Raw genomic sequence first — 25,370 nt, 5'->3', positions numbered from 1 at the left:
TAGTTACTATATGCTTAAAACTATAGTTTTTAGCTTTTGAATTTTTTTTTTAAGATTTTATTTATTTATTTGAGAGACACAGTGAGAGAGGGAACACCGCAGGGGAGCAGCAGGGGGAGAGGGAGAAGCAGGCTTCCCGCCAAGCAGGGAGCCCAATGTGGGGCTCCATCGCAGGACCCCGGGATCATGACCTGAGCCAAAGGCAGATCCTTAACGACTGAGCCACCCAGGTGCCCCTTAGCTTTTGAATTTTAATAGCAAAACACATTACTGTGAAATGTTGCCACAAAGTCGTATTAATTAAATTTGGAGTGAGAAAAGGGGGTAACATCAAGAAAGATCTTTGGAGTAATTTCTTCCTCTTTTGAAGTTTGGGAAGAATCTTGTCATTTATTTGTTTACCACAGAGTTGATGCTAACTCATTCTCAAATCAGAGTGTGAACTTTTAAATGCTGAGATAGGTATCAATTTTGACCTATTTATTTTGTAAGCACATTTTTTAGAGATGACTTAAATCTCTTTTTTATGGATAAAAATTAGTCTCATCCAAAAGCAAGTAAATATTTACCCTTTTTTGCTAGCTGTGACAATAATATGGTCATTTAAATTTTTCTGTGCTCTGTACCATAAGCTAAAGAAGTGTATATTTTATGTCATTTGCTTAGCTTTTAGGCAAAGCAAATACCATTTACTGGTGTTGTAAATATATAGAAAGCTTATTCTGCAGTTTTTTAAAGTGACAAACTACCACTGTCTGAAGTGTATTTGACAAACCATTTTCTGTAAAAAATTGGTCTGTTATTTTCCACTGCTGTTTTGATGGCTAGCTCAATTTTTCTTTAAATAATTAAGTCCTCAGTATTGTTGAATGCTATTAGTGGTTTTGGATCAGGGTAAGTCCTAGAAGAAGTCTACTTTATGAAAGTAATAACTAGCTAGTAAGTTTGAGAGCCAGTATACTGTAGTAATGAATAATTTGGGCTCTGGCTTTGGAGAAATGGGTTCTCAATCCATTTTTGCCACTGTGCAGTCTTGGGAAGCTTCTTGACCCACCTGAACTCCTGTTCCGTCATATACATAGAAGTTTATAATTCCAGGATATGCCATTAAGTTACGGTAATCCTCTTTATTTTTTAAAACTTTGGCATGAAATTGATACATTTTAAGGTTGATTTTAAAACCTAAAAGTTGGTGTAATAGCTTTGAAAGCCAGTTTAAATGATATTAATATCAACATTAATGTTTCTTTTAGGAGAAATTTGATATGTGTTTGTATAACTGTTCATGTTCTGTGAACCAAGTTTATATTCTGTTGTCTTTTAAGATGGAAATATATGGGCCACAAATAATAGGGAGGTAATTATATTAGGAAATATTAAGTACATATGGTCTTACTGAAGTATGGAACTATTAAATAATCTTTGGGTAATTCAGGAAATATTTAGATACCTAAAAAAGCTCTTTTTAACGGTATAGAAGCAATTGTGACAGTCTATTTTACAAAAGTAATGTATACAGTTTTCCTGTGAAACTTGCCGTTAAATCTATGGCTAGTCCAGAGTTGTTCTCAATTAAGTTCTAAAATTAAGAAAATGAGTATTTCATCCTTCCCTTTTCCTTAATTTTCTCTATTGCTTTCTTGAAATATAGATAAAGTCTTTCCCAGAATATTTTATACAGCATGCCATACATGTGTATATTTCTCTCTCACATTTTAATAGATGGGGAGGAGATCTGTTTTATCTTAGATCTATAATCCTTGCATCACTGTAATACAGTCATTGATGTTCAGAATATGGAAATGTGTTAATTATAGTTTCAAAGCTAAAAAAAAGATTATAATTTCATTATACTTTACTTGAAAGCTTTTTAGTGGATAGGAAAAAATTCCTTTCTTGTTTAAATGTTTGGTTAATTACAGTATCTTATACTAGTTTATTAGTTAATTAAGATTTTAATGTATTTTTTATAGTAAAAAAATTGTATTCTAACAGTCTCCTTTGTGATTTGTGGCATTCGGTCTGTATATGTAAGCCTAGATCACTTTAGAAATATTAACTACAATTACCATCTATTGAGTATTTACTCTCTGCCAGTCATCATTCTAAATGCATTGAACGTTTCCAGTCAACTGATCCTCACAATAAACAACCCTGTGAGGTAGGCACTACTATCTCGTCTCACATGAGGAAACTGAACCATGGAAAGGTTCTTTAATTTATCCAAGGTGACTCAGCTAGTAAGTATTATAGCTAGGATTCAGAACTGGTACATTAGTCTTTATTGTCCAGTATGTAATTGCTGTCTCCCCCAGGTTTTATAATCAGGTTAACATTTTAATAATATATAAATATAGTCATCATATTTTTAAAAAACAGAGCAAAGTATTAACTCTTACCGAACATTTGCTGAGCTCTATAGAGTTGGGTGATGTATTAGGCTGTACTGGAGGGTATCACTGTAACAGATGACTAGGTGTTAGTAGCACTAAAAATGGTAATCAAGATTGTAAAACCTGGGATTTAAAAAAATCTATATTCATTAATAAGTCATATTCTACTTTTTCAGTGTGATTTCAGTAATAACTGGTTTGAATTTGGTAAATTATCCTTCATCATGACAGTAGTCTTGATGAGTAGATCAGCTTAGCTATAGTGTGATTCAGTGATTATTTAATAATGGATATACCTAAAATCCATTAGAATGTTTGCACAAGGATTAATTTTGTTTTCTTTTTTCCCTTTAGTAAAATAAAACAGGGTCTGTTACCTAGCTTGGAAGATTTGCTGTTCTATACAATTGCAGAAGGACAAGAGAAAATACCTGTTCATAAATTTATTACAGTAAGTTTTTATATTCTTCTGTGTTACACTTTTTAAAAATCAGTAATATTGAATCAATAATGCAGTAATACTGAAATGTAGTCTTAAAGCTCATCTGACATGTAGATCCTGACTGACACTGTTTCTCTTATTATGTTTTCAAATTTTCATCATGCTCATTTCAAGGTAATCAGTGAAAGAAAATGAAAGAAACAATGAGAAACTTGTCCAGAAGTGGATAATAGTGACACTAAAATGCCCATATACATATTCAGGTCCTGGGTAGAAATTTTTATATACAGGAATAAAAGCTTGTAGTTGGAATAAGCATATACATTATTTGCACTATGTATTTACAAACTCTTATTTTTTTAAAAACAGGCACTCAAATCTACAGGATTGCGAACGTCTGATCCCAGGTTGAAAGAGTGTATGGATATGTTAAGATTAACTCTTCAAACAACATCAGATGGTGTCATGCTAGACAAAGATCTTTTTAAAAAGTAAAAAATTCTGCCAAACCTTTAATGGGATTTGCTATGCTATATCGTGATTTTTCTTTTAAAACAAAACTGCATCTTTGAATGCTAGTGCTTCTTGTGTAACTGGAAAAAAGGGGGGATTTATAAACATCAATTGTTTGACAAAGGTGGTGCACATAAGGTTCTATGATACACAGGGCTATAAGAGTAGTCTTTCTTTGAAACTACTCTAAGGAAATGCAGGCATAGATGTTTCCAATTTACAGTATATGGAGATTGCATTCAGTTTCAATAGAGCACACTCTGGCTTGTTACAAACTGATCTCCAGTTCTTCTGCATGTCTTACAGGCTTTTTCAATATGGTCTCTGTTTCTTTCCTACAAGGTGATTTAGATGACATCATAAAATGAGAAGGCTTCAGACAGCATGTGTTCCTTAGATTTACGTATCTCCATTGTCTGCTTCTCTTTTCTCTTCAGACATATTGACACATGGGCTTTTGACTGCTTTTATTTCCCTGAAAATATTTAAAAACTAAAGATACTTTAGAGATTAATACCTTGATTTGGTTGAATGAACATGCTTATTTTGATTTTCCTGTATTTGCCTATTTGTTTAGTATTTATCTTCATTAATGTCTTCCTACTTGTCTGATTTCGTAATGGCTTAAAAGATAGTGTGTTTATAATGGATCCCAAAGAGGTAAATGGTATTTTAAACTAATAAGAGTTAGGTAAAAACCAGTATAAAACTGTAAACACTACTGTAATACATTGGCTTTTTCTAGACGATAGGGTAAGTTGAGATAGATACAAAGAATTCTAGCATCTACCTTGAAAATTTATTTTAATGTATGTATGTATTTTTGTTTAGTTTTATTTTCTTTTGGGGACTTGGTGATTTGACCTAGATGTCTCCTGGAAATATCCTAGGTATTAAGTCATTTGAAGGTCTGTGTTTAACTGAAGTCCTTCAGAGTTTCCTGGCATGCTGTGAAGCACTGCTGACAGTTTTGGATTCTTGTCTTTTTACCACAAGGTTCTTGATTCTGTTAACTCAGTTGACCTTATAAAGTATAAATTTTAGGTTCATGTTAGCATTAGTGTTAAGATTTTTGAATCTTCGGAATACGTTTCTTTGTGGAGGGGAGGAAATAATTTGTTAGCTGTGCCTTTGCAATAAGGATTATTTTTAGTGTTCATGAACTCTCGGAGCAAAGTACTCTTGATTATGGTGCCTTCTGAAGTGTTATTTTAGTGTACCTGAGAGTGAAATTGTCAAGAGGTGGTAGGTAGATCTGTTGATAATAGGTATGAGGAATTGCTTTGGAATTTTAAATGAAAGCAGTATTTTATACATTTTTAGTCTGTTTAAAATTTTTTGTGCTTTATAAACATGTTGCTATGTTTAAATATGAAATTAAAAGTAAACTAAGTATACTGATTATGAAGCCAGGAAACATAATCATATAATTTTCTGCCTATAATTATATAAAAGAATAGCAATTACCATATTTTAAATACTAATCCAATTTCTTAAAAAAATTGAGGATTGTAATAAAGGCAGTTCCTAACTTGACAAATGCTTAGTGTTTTATATAAGCAGGCAATGGAAAAGTCTCCGTGTATAGGCATAACGATTTCTCTTTTCATCTCTAAAATGAAGTAATTCAAACCTCTGACTTATTAACCTTTTGAGGTCACCTAGAAAGGTGATTGCTCCAGAGAGGTTCTTTCTTTCTTTTCTTTTTTCTTTTTCAAAATAAGAAGTTTTCTAGTTTAATGTTGCTTAAATAAACTAACTCCTCTCCATGCAGATGGGAAAGAGATATTACAGTGAATTCATTTTCTCAGGGAAATAATTTGGTTGAAGTCAGTGTGTTGATAATTTTACCAGAAAATATTGTTGGTTAATATATTTAGCCTTTGAGGGCAATCTGAGCAACAACGATTACATAGGATTTTTTTTTTAAGGGAAAGTGAATTCTAAGCATACTATTTGGAGCATGATCTGTTTGAAAGTTGGAGACTGCCTGTCCCCATCTAGATAATTAATTGTTGTTTTTTTTTTTTTTTTTTTTTAAGATTTTATTTATTTATGTGACAGAGAGAGATCACAAGTAGGCAGAGAGGCAGGCAGAGAGAGAGGAGGAAGCAGGCTCCCTGCCGAGCAGAGAGCCCGATGCGGGGCTCGATCCCAGGACCCTGGGATCATGACCTGAGCCGAAGGCAGAGGCTTTAACCCACTGAGCCACCCAGGCGCCCCGATAATTAATTGTTTTTAATGCCAATAATCCTTTAAAATGATAGAAGTAGATAATTGTGTTGAAAACGAATGCCTTATTTATTTATGCATTTTTAACTATACAGATATTAGAACTATTTTTATGTGTGATCAGGATTTTTTGGTCTTTTCGGTTTTAGAGGAAAATGAATGGTAGTCTTTGTATCTGTATATTGATTTTTTTTTTTTTTTTTTTTTTTTTTTAAAGATTTTATTTATTTATTTGACAGACAGAGATCACAAGTAGGCAGAGAGGCAGGCAGAGAGAGAGGAGGAAGCAGGCTCCCTGCTGAGCAGAGAGCCCGATGCGGGGCTCGATCCCAGGACCCTGAGATCATGACCTGAGCCGAAGGCAGAGGCTTTAACCCCCTGAGCCACCCAGGCGCCCCTGTATATTGATTTTTTAAAAAAATTTCATCTCCATTATGTTATTTTACTGATAAAAATTATGAGATACTTTCTAAAACATGTGCATTATAGTTGTTAATCATAAACATTTAAGAAGAAAGATTATTATTCCCAGTTTACAGATGAGCAAGCCAAAGCATGAGAAAGGTGTGACTTGCTGAAGTCTGAGCCCTTCCTTCTCAGAATTTATTTTTATGTAGGACTTCTAATTTTCTAGTTCCATTCATGACATGTATATTCAAATAGCTCCCAACAAAAACATTTACTACATGTAATTTTCATCAGTTTGCAGTAAACGCTTTCTTGCGTGGTAAGATCGTTTGTGTTTTGCACAGTAATTCACCAGTGAAGTCAGTTCCACAGCTTTACTAGCACCTTCGGATAGAGGGAAAAACAATAACAAACCAGTTTCACTGACTATAGAGTTTTGTTAATTATAAATCTTCCTTTTAAAAGTGCTGATTAATTTTAAATAGTTAAATAGTTAGTAGTAGGTTAATAATTTAAGTTTGCTTGGTAGTCCTTATATTTTTCCATGTATAACTTTTTGAAAAATTAGGATTTAAGTTTGATACAGATACAGTGCTTTAACATTAGGAATTGTCTTAACTTTTTCCTACTGAGAAATGTGTTCTTAGTATATATTTCTTACAATTCTCATATGTGCAAATTAAATTGCTGTTTAAAACATTAAATATTAAATCATTGGCATACTTAATTTTTAGATTAACTTTGAAACTATGAGAAAACAATTCATCAAAGTTCATTGAAGTAAATATCTGTTATCTCTGGGATGTCAATTATTTCTATGTCTATTTGTTAATAATGGAAATTAGGACTATAATTTTTTCATGTTGTAATTGGGGTACATCTTTGTCATTGGAAATAACCTATATTATTTTAAATCAGTATTTTAATTTCATACTGACCAAGTGAGTATAATCTCTGAATTTCTTATTAATAGTTAAAAGTGAAATCGGACTTTTAATTTTAATTTGATGTTTCATTTGGAACAATTGTAATTAAAATACTGAGATATAAAAACTAAAAAAGAAATACTGAGTGGTTCTTCGTTTCTGTATTTATAGTTAATGCAAGTTATTTACTTGCAGGCAGTTTTCTTATCTGTAAAGTAAGGAAATCCTCTTTCTCAAAATGTTGGTATTCTCATGGTTGAACAGATGCAGAGTATTTGAAGCTCACTTCTTATGAAAAATGCCAATTTGGATGTTTTTTTTTTTCTTCCCAAAGAAGCTAATATAGTATCACATCATTTACCTGTGAGGAATCAAGTTCCATAACTTTCCGTAGTTAGTGGCTTAACTTTCTCTTACCAAATTACTGCGACTCTTAAGAAGATGAGCTTAGAAGATGGTTCACTGTAACCTATTTAAAAAGCTCTTCTTTAAGGTTACATTAATATTTTGATTTTCTGGCTTAAATCCTTTTTAGAACAAAGCAGAATATTGGTTCAGATCATTAGATTTCATGCTCTCCCATCCACATGGTTTACCATATCTTTTTAAATAGTTTTTAACAATGAGACCTTTTATTCCATAGTGTATTACATATCTTATAGTGAATAGAATAATGTGATTTCATATTTTTGGTGATTCGTATAAGTAAAGTTAATTACTGTACTACTTTATATATAATTTTATTTAAAATTATACATTATTATTACAAGTATTTTATTCTAATCTGACTAAATAAAGTTGATTTTATCTCTTTTGTTAGCTTGGAAAAACAGATTTTTCACACTAATTTAGAGAAAATGTTAAAATATAAAAAGTTTAGTTTTTTGTGAAATACTACTAATAGTTATATAGAAACTAAGGGATATATGTCTGCAGTTACTTAATGGATCAATAAACAGGCTCTCAACTGTGACATATTAAAGTCCAATTTTTGTTAACGAAATGTCATGCTGAATGCTTAACCCTGGTGGGCTTAAGGAACTTGTCTTTAGATGCTCTTGATATTTAACCTGGTGGAACACTCTGGTCTTTAATCTTTGACACAATTTTTAGGCAATCTGATTTGTTTCTTAAACTTGTTCGACAGCCTACAAGCAACTTCATGAAAGACTGCTTGAAGGAAAGAAAATAATATAGAAAGTATAATTTATAGATTTTAGTTTGTTATATAAAATGACAAATTTCTCAATTGTTTAAATATTCTCCTAATTAATATTGTTATTACCAACTACTAATATTTGAAAGGCACCCAGTAAGTTAATTTTTTTCTTACATTCCACAGATGTGTTCAGAGCAACATTGTTTTGTTGACACAAGCCTTTAGAAGAAAGTTTGTCATTCCTGACTTTATGTCTTTTACCTCTCACATTGATGAGTTATTTGAAAGTGCTAAAAAGCAGTCTGGAGGAAAGGTAACATTTTTGATGTGAATATTTTCCTAAACCAGTCACTTAATTAAGCTCAAGTTGAGGTATAGAAATTCAAGTTGTGGAGTTTTCATGTGCTTTGCTAGTTAAGAAGTTTAAGCTTAAGTGAAGCTACTGGATTAAATCTTTTAAAATATTTTAAATATTCAACTTTGTTATTTGGGCTACAGAGAAATCTTAAGTTTAATTCTTTATGATTTTCAGATGATGGAAATGGCTTTTAACTCTTTAAAAAAAGTAACTTTATTAAGAATTTCTGTAAATGTGATACCCTCGAACATTAAATTTAAAAAATTCTCTAAATAAAATACTAAGGGCTATTTTATTTTTTTCTCTGTATTAAAAGTTTTTAGGTAAGGAAACCCTGCTACCATGACTTTGATTAAAGAAGTTCTATTTCTTTACATTTAAAGAAAATCAAGTCTTAGTCTCTCTCTCTCTCTTTTTTTAGTTTCTCTTTTAGACTGTGCTTTTCTCAATTCTCTAGGAATTGAGAATGCATTAGAAAACATGGGATGAGGGAGACTAAGAGAAGTCAGTTAGATCTTACCTGTAATCCTCAACTCTCTTCTGCCCTTAGTTTTTATGAATATTATTATAAAAGATAAACCACAAAGCCACTGAGTACTATAAATTAACTCTTTATTCATGGAAGCTTAATTAAGATGAATTTTTTGGTAGAAGAAATATTATTTGCTTGTATTCTGTTAATTTTTTCCCAATATTTTGTATAGGTTGCAGATTATATTCCTCAGCTAGCCAAGTTCAGTCCTGATTTGTGGGGTGTGTCTGTGTGTACAGTAGATGGACAGAGGTGAGTTTATTTGAAATTCATGGAAACCAACTTTAAGCTTTGAATTTTACATAACAGTGAGAACAAGGGAGAGAGGATCATCTTCTGTGTTCAAAACTAGCCATAACATGACAGGAATTCAAGAAGGAAAATAAGTTTAGATTTTAATTTAATTTTTAAAAACTCAACTAAAATAGTCTTACACTAAATTTTATGAGGCATTTCATCTCATTCACAATTGTAGTCTTGTTATTTGAGTATTTTTCAAGTACTTGCAATTACAGTTTTCTTAGGAAAAGCAGACTTGTCAAAACATGAAATTATTTACTGGTAAACTGACCACTAATAAAATTGGTTTCCATTTCTTAGTTTAACAGTAACAGCCTCTCACTGTCTTTGTTGCTCATGCTCCTGTTATGAGCGGTGTGGTAGTTAAGATGGTACAGTATTATAGTAGTCAATTTCTGTCTGTCACTTGCAAAGTGAGAAGTCACGCGCAAACTCTCGGGGTCTCATAAGTCCATGAAAGCGATCTTTGGGAAGTGCTCATGCTGTAGGCAGAGCCGTTGACAAATGACATTCTAGCAGAATTATAAAAAGGATAATGATGTGAAGGCACTTCAAAGAGAATGATTTGGTTTTAAAATCAATGAATTATGTGAGGCCCTTGAAAAGTTGATAAAATTCTGGAATATTTTTTCAAGAATGACTATTTATTATGCTGTGAGTAAGATATAAGGATTTCTTATCATGTTATAATTTGGTTTTGTCAAGTGAGAAAAATCATGCCAGAAAATTGAATTTTTTAAATTAATTTGAAGGGTTAGCTCAGAGTTACAATCTTTGTGTTCCTTTTGTTTTTTACTAAAGTATTTTTTTTCATTAAAATGTAACTTACATAAAATAAGGTGTACATCTCCTAAGTGCATAGAGCTTATGAATTTATATCAGTGATTAATTTTATCCTCAATTTTGTTAAAACTACAAGTTGTTTAGCCTTATAATTTTCAATCTTAAATACCTTCTTTCTAAGTTACCTTTTTATTTTTTACCAACTCTCTTCCTCAAGTATTTACAGTAAAAAGACATGACTTAGCCCATTCATTATTAAGGTATCTGAGGCCCCAAATTCCTCTAATACTGGCAGAGGTAAAACAAATACCTGCGTCTCTTAACTTCTAGTTTGTTGTTCTTTCCATTATCACAGGCTTTTGTTCTCATTTGGGCCCGTAAGATGTACTAACCGTTAATTGTGTGTTGAATTAAATGTTGGGTGCTATAAAAGGACACAAATACATGAGAAGACATGGCTTTAGTCTAGTACAGAGTGATACCTTGTTTTTGTATTTGGAGGAAATGGTTTATCATGTAATGGAAGTTTTAATATTTGGAGGAAATGATTATAATGCAAGGTGTGCACGTGATTGTTCTCTTAAACATTCTCTGTGTGTGGAAATGATTCTTTTAGGTAAGTTGACTTTGGACTAGAACATATGTATTTTTAAATGAAAGGTAATAAGATAGGCTCTTGTTGGGTTTTAGAATGATTATCAAGTTGAAGTTATAGTCTGAATTAGAAATTATTCCTAAACATGATAGGAAGAATATTACATACTTTTACTATCTATTCATATGTATTTATATTCCATAATATGCTTGGAAGTGAGGTGGCTGGCCCTCTGGTGTTTCTTTGCCCTTGATGTCTCCTCTAACCCCGTTTTGCTCAGGGGTGGTTATTAGTAGTGCCCAGTTTCACTCTGAATGAGTTTCACTCTGAATGAATGATTGACTGGTTTGTGTTGGGGCATAGTTCAGGGCACCTGGGATCCCAGTGAATAAAAGAAAGATCTCTGCCCTTACATTATAATAGAGTCAGTCAGTTTTTCCATTTTTAAACCTATTTTGTACTTCATTTACATCCCAGTTTGGAAACATATACAGCTTTCTTTTTGTTCTGTTGTTTAGATACGTGGTAATAATAATGCCATTAATGCCAGCTCTAATACAGCTTACAAAGCTGGATGCTGTTTATTTTAACAGGGCTGGAATTGTGAGTAGATACGGTTCACAGGCTAAGGTGTTTATGGACAAGGTCTCAGAGAATAGAGTGAGATCCAAATTGAGCCCTATTTAAAACTAACCACCACTGTGTAGCCATGATTAAACCTATGGGTGAAGAAGTGGTGACTGATTTCTAAAAGGGTTAGTTCATTTTATATGCTTGAATACTGGTAGCAGCAAGGAGGGCCAAACCCTTTTGGCCTCAGAGGAAAATTTTCACATTACTTATTTATTATCTAATTCTGAACCATATTATTACCTGCGTACTTTTAAGCTTTTGCCCTTTTTTGCAGTATTTTAAGAATTTATATTTATTCTTTAATATCCAAGTAAACTTGTAAAATTATGGGAAAACCTTTATAAATTAGAATTAAAATGTAAAAATAACTCCAGTTATTCAAATATTTTTTCCAGTTGATTTTAATTATTTTTTAAATCTACTTTTGAATAGGCATTCTATTGGAGATACCAAAGTTCCGTTTTGTCTTCAGTCCTGTGTAAAACCTTTGAAATATGCCATTGCTGTTAATGATCTTGGAACCGAATATGTTCATCGATATGTTGGGAAAGAGCCAAGTGGATTAAGATTCAACAAACTGTTTTTAAATGAAGATGGTAAGAATAATATAAAAGTTCGAAAAAGAAATACCCCTTTTTCCTATTTAAATCTAAGAAGTTGGGACGCGCGGGCGGTCAGTCAGTTGAGTGTCTCCGTTCGGTTCAGTTCACGTGAGTGCCACATCGGGCTCCCGGGTTTTCCGTCCGCCTGCCACCCGCCTTGCTTGTGCTCTCTCTCTCTCTGACAAAGAAATAAATAAAATCTCAGAAAAAAAAGTCTAAGAAGTTATTTTTCAATATTTTTGAAGAAAATTAAAAACATTCGTCCTTTTTTCATTTCTCATGGAATTTCTGTTAAACCCATAGACATAGTTGGCTTAATACTTTTAAAAATGTATATGTATTTTTTAGGACTAGAGAGAAGATGGGGCAGGGAGTAAGATTTTTGTTTTACTTCTAACCACATATAAGAGAATATCTTGTAATAAAATCACAGTGTCTGGGATTTGCTGTAAAATAATTCAGTGAGTGTAGTTGGGAGTGCTGGGTATGAATTATTACTGTATGTTGGTAATTATTGAGGCTAACTTAGATGGCTACATGGATGTTTATTCTTTCTACTTTGTATTTCATATATATTTGAAAACTTCCAGCATAACAAGTTTTTATAGTGGCTGTGGTTATAATAATGAATATTTTTGCTTTTTCTTTTACATAACATTTAATATCTGAAAGAAACATGTTAAATAGTTGGATAACTAACAAATCTTACTACTTACTAGGAATTTAAAAGCAAAGGGGGAGGACAAAGGTAGTACTTTTGATCTAATAGAGGTTTAATTTTACTTATTTATTTTTAAAGATTTTACTTATTGAGAGAGAGAGAAGGAGAGCATGAGTGGGGTGAGAGGGAGAGGGAGAGGGAGAAGCAGACTCCCCACTGCGCAGGGAGCCCCACGCGGAACTCAATCCCAGTACCTGAGGTCTTGACCAGAACCAAAGGCATATGTTTACCCAACTGAGCCTCCCAGGCACCCCTGATAGACGTTTTTTGTTTGTTTGGTTGCTTGTTGTTTTCTGATAGAAGTTTTGATTCGAAACACCAAACTATATATTGGTTTCTATATTTCAGTTTTTCCGACACATATGGTGTTGCTCATTTCGTGATGAGTGAAGATAGAATCAAAGAAAGAGTGAAGGAGTTTAATGGTTGCAATAATGGTTGTGACAAATACACTTTTGCAATTTTTGTTTGTGCTGGATAAAAATGAAATGTATCTTATATTTGTTATTGTTTTTTTAATGAAGTTGTAAAAATGGTATTTTCTTGGGGTGCTCGGGTGTGCGTCACCCAGTAAAGCATCCGACTCTTGATTTCTGTTCAGGTCATGATCTCAGGGTCCTGGGATTGAGCCCATAGTGGGGCTCCGTGGTCAGCAGGGAGTCTGCTTGAGATTCTCTCTCTGCTTGTCCTCTGTCCCTCCCCACTGCGATCTTTTTCTCTAAAATAAATACAAGTTAAAAGAAAAAAATGATATTTTCTTGTGCTTCTCTATTTGTTTTGAGAGCAATTATATTTTCTTACTTTGTTTACCATAGTCTTTCTGTCCTGATGCTGTTATTGATTTTATGGACATTATCATAAACCAGCAATTTCAATAAGGACATCATATGCAGAAGAACCTTATTTATTAAGCCCATTGACATCCAGATTTAATATGGGAATAACTACTATTTTTGTTCTAGCAAGATAGAGCATTTTATAGGAAAAATTAATATTTTTCCATGTAAGCCAAAATAGAATAATCTAGGTGGTTCTGGTGAATTGTGACTGGCTTTGAGAGAGGTATTTAAAGAATAGAAATGAACAAAAACAGGAATTCAAATGTGAAGAAATATTTGAGAAACACAAAGAAATAAAATGGGCATGGAATAAATGAACATTACAAGTAATACCTTTTTTTGCTCTGTAGCTTTATGAGTTTAGAAATTATAATTTACTGACACAGTAGTCTATAAGAAAAAAATCATAAAAACTTGGGGATTTAGCACTGGTTTATAATTGAAATATGAAGTTTAACAAGAGGTTTTACCTTGATAGTCTTTGATTTTTTTCCAAGCCAGTCCAGGAATCTCAGAAGTAACGGGAAAATAAAGGCCTCACTGTGCCACTTCTTCCCAAGTTCTGCATAGATTCTATGCTCTAAAGTTTTGGTTTTAAACTAGCCCCAGATAAAAATAATTTATCCATCTTCTTCATACTTAAAACTTCAAGGGTAGATTTATGATGAAACTATACACTTCATATATGTGCATGTGTCTGTGCATCTAGCATTATAAAATTAAAAAAAAATATTTGTATTTATATTCTTCTAGCTTTGTAAGATTTTGGTAAGTTAAGATTAATGTGAATATAATAAAAAAATTACAGTACTCTTAACATCAGTAGTTTTGCAGTGTTTTTACAGCATAAAAACATTTTAGTCCTGTGGTAGAGAGTTGGTCTGATACTTTCTGTCAAGAAGTAGATTACTTGATGGAGATAATCAATTTTTGGAAACAACTGTCACCTAGTGAAGTCTTTTTCTATCTTACAGTAGAAATTAGATTAATGAACAAATACTTACATAGCCTTCTTCCACTCTATTGTTAACAGGTTGTGCAGGGTAAATGGATGTTGGTTCTTTGAGTAACTTATGTAGCTAATACTAAAGGATATGGCAACAGTTACACATCTATCTAATACATGCAGACAAAATACAAACTCTTATCTTACAAGTGTGTAATTGACAGAAGCCAAAATATATATGTTGGTTTATATTGTGGAAGATTTGAGAAAGAAAGGTGTTGAATTAATTTACATGAGGAAGACAGGACTGAATTTTATATAGGAAGAACAAATTTGGGTGGTTGGGTAAGTAGGTACTGCAGGATTAAACTTTATATAGAATATACTTTAATTTTTATATTGCCCTTTAAAATTCTAGTATAATACTTAAAATATAAATATCTGTATCAAACTGAAATTAATACATTTTAGTTCTTTAGTATGTACATTAGCAACCTTTGACTTAGCCTCAGTTATGATCCACATCTTTGTAAGGTTCATATGCTTAGCAGTTGGAGAATTTTTGCTAGTGTAATATAATGCATATTTTGTCACTTTGGAGAATAAATACTTGCTAAAATTAAAACAGTTTTGTGCATTCTAGTTAAAAGTGCCCCTAAATTTCATATGTTGCCCTTGTCCATTTTGTCATTATACCAAGCTAATTTTTGTCATTACTTCAGATGGTAGATTTTATTAATTAGCTTAAGTGTTATTTCTGCTGTCATGAGTATTTTTTAAATAAAAGTTCTAAATCGAACCTTTCAGTTCTCCCCTCCTACCTAGAGTAGAGCAAAAAGCAAGTAGATTTTATAGTCATAGGTTTTAGACTGAGGTTTTAGACTGCAGTAATGCTGGTGTTATATTATAGTATCTGGTATATTTCCAAACATTGAGGTGTCTGGCTTTTGAGCCAAAGGCAGAGCGAGCAGTTGCTTACATCTGAAAATTGCAGCGTCATGCCATGAAATGGTTTAATGTTCTTTGAAAGGTCGTCTTGAATGTAGCTGATGTCATATTTGCAGAATATTTATAATTTAGATAATATTAAATGCACACATTTATGTGTTACCATTCGAATATACACATTAGGTGCCTCCTAAAGGCCCTAGAGCCTAACCATGGTGATGTCAAAAAAACATGAAAGGGCAGACACATAAACAGCTACACAAACATAAATATAAACTAATGTAGCACAGGCTGATTTCTGTATTGTTTTCTGTCTGCATCTTTTTTTTTCCAGGTGAATAATATTGGAAATTTTTTGTTTCTTCGCTCCCTCTTGCCACGTAGTACTTTTCTTTGACAGTAGTTGCTCGCATTTTGTGTGACCTAGAGAAGGCAGACTTCTCTTAGTGAGATTTGGGATAGGTGAACTCTTGATTGTAAATACTCTGATATTATACTAAATTTTAACATTTGGAGCTAATCATCATCATGGGTAACCCCAAATGTACAGTGTTTAAACCATAGCTGCTAAATCACATTGTTGATCTTATATTGAGGGGAAACTGGTAAACTGTCAATCACCTGATATTCTGTCTTTATTTTTTTTAAATAAAGAAAAATTTAACGGTGTTATTGGGAGATACTTCACAGGCCATATAATTCACCCATGTAGAGTGTAGAGTTCAGTGGCTTTTAGTGTATTAATAGAGTTGTACAGCCATTACCACAATCCATTTTGGGACACTTTTGCCACCCCAAAATGATACCCTGTACCTATTAGCAGTGAGTATCCATTTCTCTCCTGCCCCTGGCGACTAGTAATCTACTTTCTGTCTCTATAGATTAGCTTGCTCTGGGGGTGCCTGGGTGGCTCTGTCGTGACTTTTTCGGCTCAGGTCATGATCGTGATCGCAGGGTCTGAGATCCAGCCCTGTGTGCTTAAGATTCTTTCTCTCCCTGTACCCCCCAAACCCCTGCTTGCTCACTACTCTCTTAAAAAAAAAAAAAAAAAAAAAGATGATTTGCTTGTTCTGGGTATTTTATATAAATGGAATCATATATTTGGTCTTTTATGACTGGCCTGTTGTACTTAGCGTATTAAAGTGCTCTCATGTGGTAGATTGCATCTGTACTTTGCTTTTTAAAAATTGCATGGAAGAGGGTATGTGCTATGGTGAGTGCTGAGAAGTGTGTAAGCCTGATGATTCACAAACTGTACCCCTGGGACAAATAATACATTTTATGTTAATAAAAATAATAAAATCGTAATAAAAAACAAAAAACCCAATACTCTCCTATTTATGATTCATAAAACAAGACAATGATTAATAGAATTAGAAAAAAAATTACTGAATAACATTGCGTTGTATGGGTAATAATACCACAATAAAAATAATCACATTGTGTTTAGACATTCATCAGTTGACAGGACATTTAAATTGTTTTTCGCCTTTTGACTATTACGTATAATGCTGCTGTGAGCATTGGTTTGCAAATTTTTATGTGCACGTATTTATTTATATCTATTTTTATTGGTTATATACCTGGTAATGGAATTGCTCAGTCATATGGAAACTGTTTAATTGTTGAAGAACTGCCAGGCTGTTCTCCAGAGCTCAGCGTTATTTAGTTATAGATTAATTTTACAGAAGGTAACTTGCTTAAAATTTAAGGAGAATAATAATTATGCAGTAAGTGAATTTTGTTGGATTATCAAGTTAGATATGAATTTGTTCCCCCCAAAATAAATCACTACCACAAATAGATAAATTAGGAATCGTGCTTTCAGATAAATGTTTTCAATGTCCTAAGGCACTAATATTTGGCATTTGTGCTATGCCACGAACGACAGGGAAATCAGTTGAGATTTGAAATTCTGTTTGTTCTAAGAATTAAAAGAGATAGGATTTTGGATGAACTTAAATTTTAAGTATTTTTAAGATAAATACATCTTTATGGTCAAGAAATATAGAAAAATACAGAATATCATTTAAATCCCATGTAATATTTTTATCATAGGTGTATCCCTTTATAGTGTTTGTGTTTTCTTTTTCTGCATATGTATGTGTGTATTCATAAAAACAAAAATAAAGCACTTTTTAAAAAAGATTTTATTTATTTGATGGAAAGAGCACAAGTAAGCAGGCGGTAGGCAGAAATAGAAGGTGAAGAAGCCCAGCAGAGAGCCCAGTGCGGGGCTGATCCCCCGACCCCAGGGTCATGACCTGAGCTGAGGGCAGATGCTTAACCAACTGAGCCACCCAGGTGTCCCCAAAATAAGGCATTTTAAAAAGCAAAAGTGGTATCATACTAGATGTGCTGCTTTCAAGGTTATTTTTTAACAATATTATTTGAGTGCGTAAGGGTGTGCCATTTACATTTAAGCATTCCGTGTGTTTTACTTCATTCAAAAATTATGACTCACTGAGGTGTTGATGTTCTTTCTTACTCCCAACATACAGTGGGAAAATTGAGGCACAGTGAAGTTCAGTTACTTGCCTACAGTCAAATAGCTAGTAAATGGTTGAGTTAGGAAATTTTGATGTACTTTTATACTGCTATTTACTGTCTTTCAATATATATGAATCTTTGTTTTCCTATAGAATTATTATAGAAATATATTATTGGTTTGAACTTGACTTAAATGCATTCTTTCACCCTCTCTTCCCCCTGCCAAAAAAAAAGACTAACGATATCTTACATAAAATCGATATATGTTCATGCATCATGGAAAATGATATCAAGTATTTGAAATGATGCGTTGTTTTTATATTTTACAGATAAGCCACACAATCCTATGGTAAATGCTGGTGCAATTGTTGTGACTTCATTAATAAAGGTAAAATGTTGACAATTCCTTTTAACCTAGTAAGTTTTTAAAAATAACTAAGGCATAAAGATGAATCTTGGATTATTTATATAGAACTATGAAAAGTTTTTAAAAAAATCTTATGGTATAAAGCTAAAATTCTTATTTATTTAAAAATAAATAATACAATCTCAAGGACGAAATTAAAAAACAGATGACTCACTATAGGAGTTACTCAGTTACTCTTAACCTGAAGATCTGGCAAAAATTCAAAAAGAAGTCTCTGTTGAACGATAGGCACAGAGGTTTTTCTTCTTAAAGTTTTGATATTTTTTTCTTCCCTTTCCTTTTGGCTCTTGGAAAATAAACAGATGTAAACACAGTTAAAAGCATTTTACTGTTAACTGTTTGTCATCAGCATATGTAGGAACAAATGTTTTGGTACTTTGTGTTAAGACAAAGTACATTTACCCTTGAATATTCTGAAGTCCTCCTACTCTGAGGAGCTACATTCATGATTTTCATTTGAACTTCTTTCATTTGTTTTGCTTATTATCATAACTAAAATAAGTAAGACTTATTCCAATTATTAAGTTACATTATTTTTCTTATGTATTGTTTTACATTGTATGTTTTGATTGTTTTAGTGTCTGGTTTGCCTTAATAATTGGAAGCTCTAATGTTGTTTGGAATAAGTATTTGAAAATGATTTGAGTGCGTGATACTGTTTAGATTTTTAATTTCTAATTATAAATTTCATTTATATTCAAATAAATCTCATTTATGTTTGGAACACTTGTATACTTTCTTCAGCGAATCTGTGTTTATTTCTTCCAAGCATAAAAAAACATAACAACATGGCTTTGTGGATGCACTAGTGAAGATGGGAGACCCTGGTTCCATAAAAAATATTTGGGCCTTTGGCCCAGTTAATAAAAATATACCTAATTTCTAAACTGGAAATCCCTTTTCATAAATTTTATATGTTCGTGAGAAAAGGCTTTAAAATAGAAGACTACTGTCATAAGAATTATGTATGTTTAGTTGTTATTTTAGGACAAATACTTTATAAGCGTTGGTCCACTTAACCCCTGTAACCCTAGTGAGGTAGGTATTATAGCCAAGGATTATTCTTTAATGTAACTCATTTAGAAGACTATGGAAATTTTTATTTTGCCCATTATAATATTTAGCTATTCATGACTGTTTTACCTAAGATAAAAGTTGTCAGCTTGAGGTGAAACAATATTTGTTTATTGTAGAAAATTATAATACAAATCTGTGCTAGCCACAGTCCTTCCTTCGGGTAGTTTGCTTACCTCGTAGTGTGAGATGGACACAAGTATAAATGGGTCCTTATAATGAAATTCAGTAAACATTGCGATGAGAGAAAAGTCTCATTAATAATTGTTTAGATTTGAACAAGTAACAAATTAGAGGTAAGGAAAGTTATAATAACACAACCTATGTATTAGTGCTTGCTTGATGAGAAAACCACTAGAATGGTTCTAAACCTTTTTTGGGTCTTCCCAGAGAAATGTTCACTTAATGATGATTTTATATCAACTAAGGAGACCCTTCGAAGCTGATCTGTGAGTCCAAGTTGAAGAACTCTTATATTGGAGAAAGAGTAACATAGCACACCAGTAATATTTTCAGGAAAGGGCATGTATAAATGATTAAAGGAAGCTTTCCTTAACTGCATGCATTTAAACATCTTTTGTTTAATGATTCATGGGTTTCATATACTATGCTGAAATGCTGCATGTGAGAAATGCATGTCTGGTCATATCACAGCATTACTTCCTCCGTTTCACTTCTCATGTTCAGTCATGAGCCATAAAAGTCACATTGAGCCACATTAATATAAAACAGTGAAAAAAAACGCATATACACAACATAAATGTGGTTCAGTGTCCAACAGTGCAAAAGTTTAACTGAGTCATCTTGTATTTATAAATTTGATCAGTGATTTTAAATATATAAACATTTTTAATTTACCGGCAAAGTTGAAAATGAGGCTTTGGGATATAGTTCATATTTAAGGTCACTTTCTTGGAATGTTTGTTTTGTTTTTAGAAGTGTTTCACAAGTTTCTTTCTCTTTCTTTAATGAAGTTCATCTAAGTCTTGGAGGGGTAAGCTTCATCTCCCTCTGTAAAACTGACTGTCCCAGAATTTAATACTTCTTTAGACTGGTTTTTTGTTTTTTTTTTTTTTTGTTTTTTTTTTAAGAATTCAGAACTCTAAAAATCTGTATGTGATCTGTGAAGGTTGTATGATCACATATTTATGAATTGGTAATTGAAATTGAGGTGACAAAACCGTAGCTAAAAGGGTCTTCAAGTTCAGCCTACTTACTTTATGCAGCAAGGAAACGGAGACTAGACAGGGATTGACAGCAGTAGAGCCGGGCCTGAGCTCAATCTGGTTTGTTTGCACTTCATTACAGTTCACTCTACCATAGTTAATGTAGGTGTTTGCTGCTTCTCTTGATGACATCTTTGTCTTTACCTAGCACGGTTATATTGTCCAAAAAGCAGGAATTTTGTTTTCTTAATTTTAACTGGCTCAAAAGATAACAATTTATTGGCTTAAAAGTCATATCTGATTTTTAGTGGGCGTAATACGGTCATTTTTGGATATTATTCAGTACCTGCTATCTGTAAGGAACTGATGCTTTCTAGGGAGCTTGCATTTGAGTATCCAAAGCGTGGGTATTTTACCGTGGCTACTAGATGTGAATTTTATTTTTTAGCTCTTTTAGATGATGACGTTAAGGATGGGTTTTTTTTTTTCAAACTTCAACTTTATGTGGTGCTATTAAAACCTTCTCCTCATGTTAGTCTTCTTCCACCCCACCCCAAAAAATTAAGTAGAGTCTTTAGTAAGACTCTTTATTTCTTAATTTTGTAGTATTGATATTTTTTCCTTGTAGGATTGGAGATGATCCTCAGGAAATGGGGGAAGAGGCAGAGCAAATGTTCAAAAGGATTAGCAGATTGTGGAAAAGAGGAGGATTTGGACAGAAGGAACCTGTTGCATAAATTCTTAACTACTAAACTTATAGGAAAACTCCAATATTTAAAATTTTAAACAAAGCTTATATAGGTAAATACCTTCAAAAAAACCAAATGTCATTTTGTACTTAAAATGCACATAATTTAAACAACTATAAAATTAATATCCTTTTTTTTTTCTTTGCGGTAACTACTAAGTTTAAAGGAATACTTTCTGATGCAGTTTGTTTTATCTGATGATGATAATATGGTTGCTTGGTTTAAAAGGAAGAGTAAAAATAAAATTGAAAGGAGCACAGTTAACTCTGGATGAAATAGCAGTATACGTATGTAATTTTTTTCTTTGCAATGGTAAAAACTTCACCTAGATTTAGTTTAAAAGTTAAGATCTTCAGATAACTTGAGGGTTGGGGTGGGAAAATGAGGACAACATATTTCAAGATAATTGCCATAATTCTGCTTTTGTATTTTAAAGGTAAAGCATAAGTTACATTGTCTTCTGTGTTTATGTCTCTCCTTATTCTGGTGTTATTTTCCAGTTTTTGTCATTTTAAAGAAGCCTGATTTTTTAAAAAAATCAGAAATATTTTTAAATTTAAAAAATCAGATTTTTTTTCTTTTTAAAAGACAATTCAATCATTTCTCCATGAAAATAGGATGAATTTAGTTAGTATGTATGTAGTGCTCAGTTTGGTTATGTTAACAGCAACCTTTTGGATGTGCCTGTGAGCCACACTTCTAAGGTGGTTTATGGCTCTGGGGAGCACTGGGTGATGCCTTGGATTTGGTGATTTTATTGTGTTACTGTTTTATTCACTCCAGGTTTATATCAGTTGAATTGTTTGAGGTTTTTTTTAGTGAAAGGCAAATGATTTATTGCCAACAGAACTTTTTATATTTTGGGTTAATTTTGATAATACTAGATTTAGAATATTATTTTTTACCTGTAGTATCTATTGTGACTCCTCCAAGTATTATTTAGCTTTAAAGCATTTTCTGTGGCAAGATTAAACTAAGAGTATTCTATAAAATCATTTTCAGTTACTCCTTTTTGCCTCTTTTATGCCTCTTTCCTCTGTGATTGCTAATTTTCCATTGGCTTTTACACCTCCATACTTTATGAATGAAATCAAGTGATTTACTTACAAAATGACTGACTGATGCATGGACTTCAAATGAATCATTTTTATATTAAATTTATTAGCGTATATCCCTGTTAACAGTAATATTTTCACCTGTGTTTTAATGTATAATTCATAATTGAATTCAGGAGTATGTTGTAAAAACAGGCTATAAAAACACTCCAACATGGTTATATTAATTCTTTTAACAGCCAGTGTTTAAAGCTCTGTGCCTCTTTATCACATTTTCATTCATAAGAAGTTTTCTTTACTGAAATGGAAGTTCCTTAAGTTAGTGTAGGTATGTTTACAGAGAAACTAGTTTGTATACTTTTCTAGTCTCTGGATCTCATTACTACTATTTTCAAACAAAACATGGTTTGCTTTTTAAAAGTCATTTTATCTCCAGGTTCCTATAAGTCTTTTTTAACATATGAAAATCCCTTTAGAAACTTCCTTTATCTCTACCCACGGACACAATTTAAATGTATATTATCAGTCACTCCTTACAATTACAGTGCAGCTCATTCTGCCCATGAGGACTGTCCCCTTCCTTTAATAAAAACCCTTTCTCACACATACCAAAAGAAAAAAAAATTTCATTTGGTGAATATATTTTCTCCAATTTATTTATTTATTTTTTTTTAGTTTTTCTAATGTACTTACTATGTATCACTATAACTTTTTCTAGAATTAAAATAACATATCTAATAATGGTTGTAGAGTGACTTAAAACTGGGCTAAGCGTAATCCTGTTATGGGAATTTTTTTTTTTTTTTTCAAGAGATAAAGGGGCATTAATTGTTTTAAGACTATCAGTTTCCAAATTTCAGTTTTCATATGTGTCTTTCTTAAAATTAGTCTGCCTTTGGTCCAGATATTTCCTTCCAGTTTTCATAAGAAGGCATACTTCTCGTGCATCCCAAATTTTACTATAGTGCACCGCTTTAGGTTGTAAAAACCTTTTGGGCACCAACAAAAAAGAACATTTTGAAATATTAGAGTCAGTGGTATTGAGAATATGAATCTTTGCAAAGAATGGAACAGCCCTTTGTATACAAGGTTGTTTCTAGGTCTTTGGTTTCAACAAAATGGACAGAGGATCTAATCAAGTTGTTAGTAAGAGCATTAAGTATAAGTTTTAAGGATGGGTTGACTTTTATATGTAAAGAGCCGAGTGGTATTGCTATAACAAAACCTTTCCTATTTCAGTCTACTCCTCTGTTGTCAGCAAGATTTCTCAACTCATACATCTGGAAAATTTTAAATAGAAAGATTTAATTTCTTAATTTTAGCTGTAGAAAGTAACAGCTGTAAATTAAGATAGGACATTATTAACAAATAAACATTTTTTTCTTCAACTTTTTTATGAAAAATTTCAAACATATACAAAATAAACATGATAGTATAATTAGCCCCCATGTACCCATTCCTGGCTTCTGATTTTCATAACATCTCTTCTTCCACCCCTCTGTACCCCACTACTAGATAATGATGATGGATTTTTTTTTTTTTTTTACAGTTTACATTTTTGCTTTTGGGGGTTTTACTCTATTTTTTATGTGTGCTTTTTCTTTCACATCTTTGCAAATAAACTTTATACAGTTTTTGTTTGTTTGTTTTTAGAAATTAACATTTTGTAATGAAATATATCCCTGAGATACACCGAATCCTCCCAAGAGAAACAGGGGCAAAATTATTTTATTGACTTAAATTAAATACTGTTTTCAGGGTAGATAGTAAGAACAAACATTAATCAAGTGCTTTTACATTTAAATGGGGAAAGTTTTGGGGAGAGACTTTCTTGGGTCAACAAAAATCAGTGAGATACTTTATTTTGCTTGTTTATATAATCTGCCTAGGACATTTCAAATAGCTTATCCAAAATGTTATATAATGATTCACATTCGTAAATATCAGTTGTTTTTTAAAAACAGCATAGAAGCAAAACTCAATTGTGCTTTAATTTAGTAAGCTGCAAAGTAGACCAAGCATATGACCATAGTCTAGAGTTGAAAGGTTTTTTTTTTCTGTTCTTTTTATTAAACATGACAGCTAAATAAAGCAAATTTGTATTTGTTTTGTAGGGACAGTTTAGGTCAGAGAATGAAAGTTCAGTATAACCTGTCTATTTTACATTGATTAATTGTATAATGGTAATTATCCATGTAACATCCCAATGCAAATGCTGACATCCTTTTCCAAAAGAGTTGTGTTTTTTTTTTTTTTTTGTGCTTTTTCAAAGGTTAAAAAGGTTTTTGTGGTTTAAATGTTGTTACATATTTTACAGCATTAGGATCTATGGAATATTTTGACAACTGCAACAGTTCAATGAAGTTGGTAATTTCTTCTTTTAATTATTTTTCATTGAACAGCTTTGGACTTACATTTCTACATTTTGAATTCTGGTGTATTATAAGGAAAGAAAACTTAAAATATGTCAAAAGGCACTTTAGAGAAATACATAGATAGTGATTACAATATGGCTGTAGCTAAATTATCCTTATCTTGTTTAAGCTTTGTTAATGCCTAATTTTGATGAAATAGTGTGTTCTTTTCAGCTACTGATTGTATATGTGATTGACATCCTTTCTTAAATAAGTTGATTTGTAAGGTTTCATGGATTATCAGCCACATCCTAGTCCACTTGTAAAGTGGAGAATGAACCTGGCTTTATTCAGTTAAATAATTCTGTGGTACAGGTTTTCCCCCTCATAATAAAATTTGAAAGTGTAATGTTTTAGTATTTTTGAGGGTAAATTTGTTTAAAAATTTTTAGTTGTCCGATTATTTTAAACCTGTTTTGAAAATTAGAGATGTATTGTTTCTTTTGGGTGCACATCACCAATTAATACGTTTGATTTCAGATCTACATCTTACTGCTTTGTAAACTTCGCCGAGGTAAAATGAAACCATTTGGCTACTTGAACTGATCTACGTTACATAGGTTTTTCCTATTGACATTGCAGTAGCTAACATACCAGAAATAGCAGTGATGAAACAATACATCTTCCATGCTCTGAATTGGCATAATGCTAAATTCAAATGTAGC

General features: G+C 32.2%; 1 protein-coding gene across 2 annotated transcripts in view; it reads left to right on the top strand.

Moving 5' to 3' along the window:
* The window catches only part of GLS (glutaminase), a gene marked incomplete at its 5' end in the record, with an annotated part of 80,976 nt that overhangs the window by 11,132 nt on the left and 44,474 nt on the right, over positions 1-25,370 (top strand). For both annotated transcript variants that reach the window (XM_080799519.1, XM_080799520.1), the window contains 6 exons: positions 2,748-2,844; positions 3,205-3,326; positions 8,257-8,386; positions 9,136-9,215; positions 11,707-11,870; positions 18,150-18,208. In XM_080799519.1, coding sequence (XP_080655645.1) covers positions 2,748-2,844; positions 3,205-3,326; positions 8,257-8,386; positions 9,136-9,215; positions 11,707-11,870; positions 18,150-18,208 — 652 coding nt within the window. The remainder of the gene's footprint in view (positions 1-2,747; positions 2,845-3,204; positions 3,327-8,256; positions 8,387-9,135; positions 9,216-11,706; positions 11,871-18,149; positions 18,209-25,370) is intronic.

This window comes from Martes martes (assembly GCF_963455335.1).
Source record: "Martes martes genome assembly, chromosome: 3".
Taxonomy (NCBI): Eukaryota; Metazoa; Chordata; class Mammalia; order Carnivora; family Mustelidae; genus Martes; species Martes martes.
The sequence above is the reverse complement of the archived record's forward strand: the minus strand, read 5'-3'. Positions and strand labels throughout refer to the sequence as shown.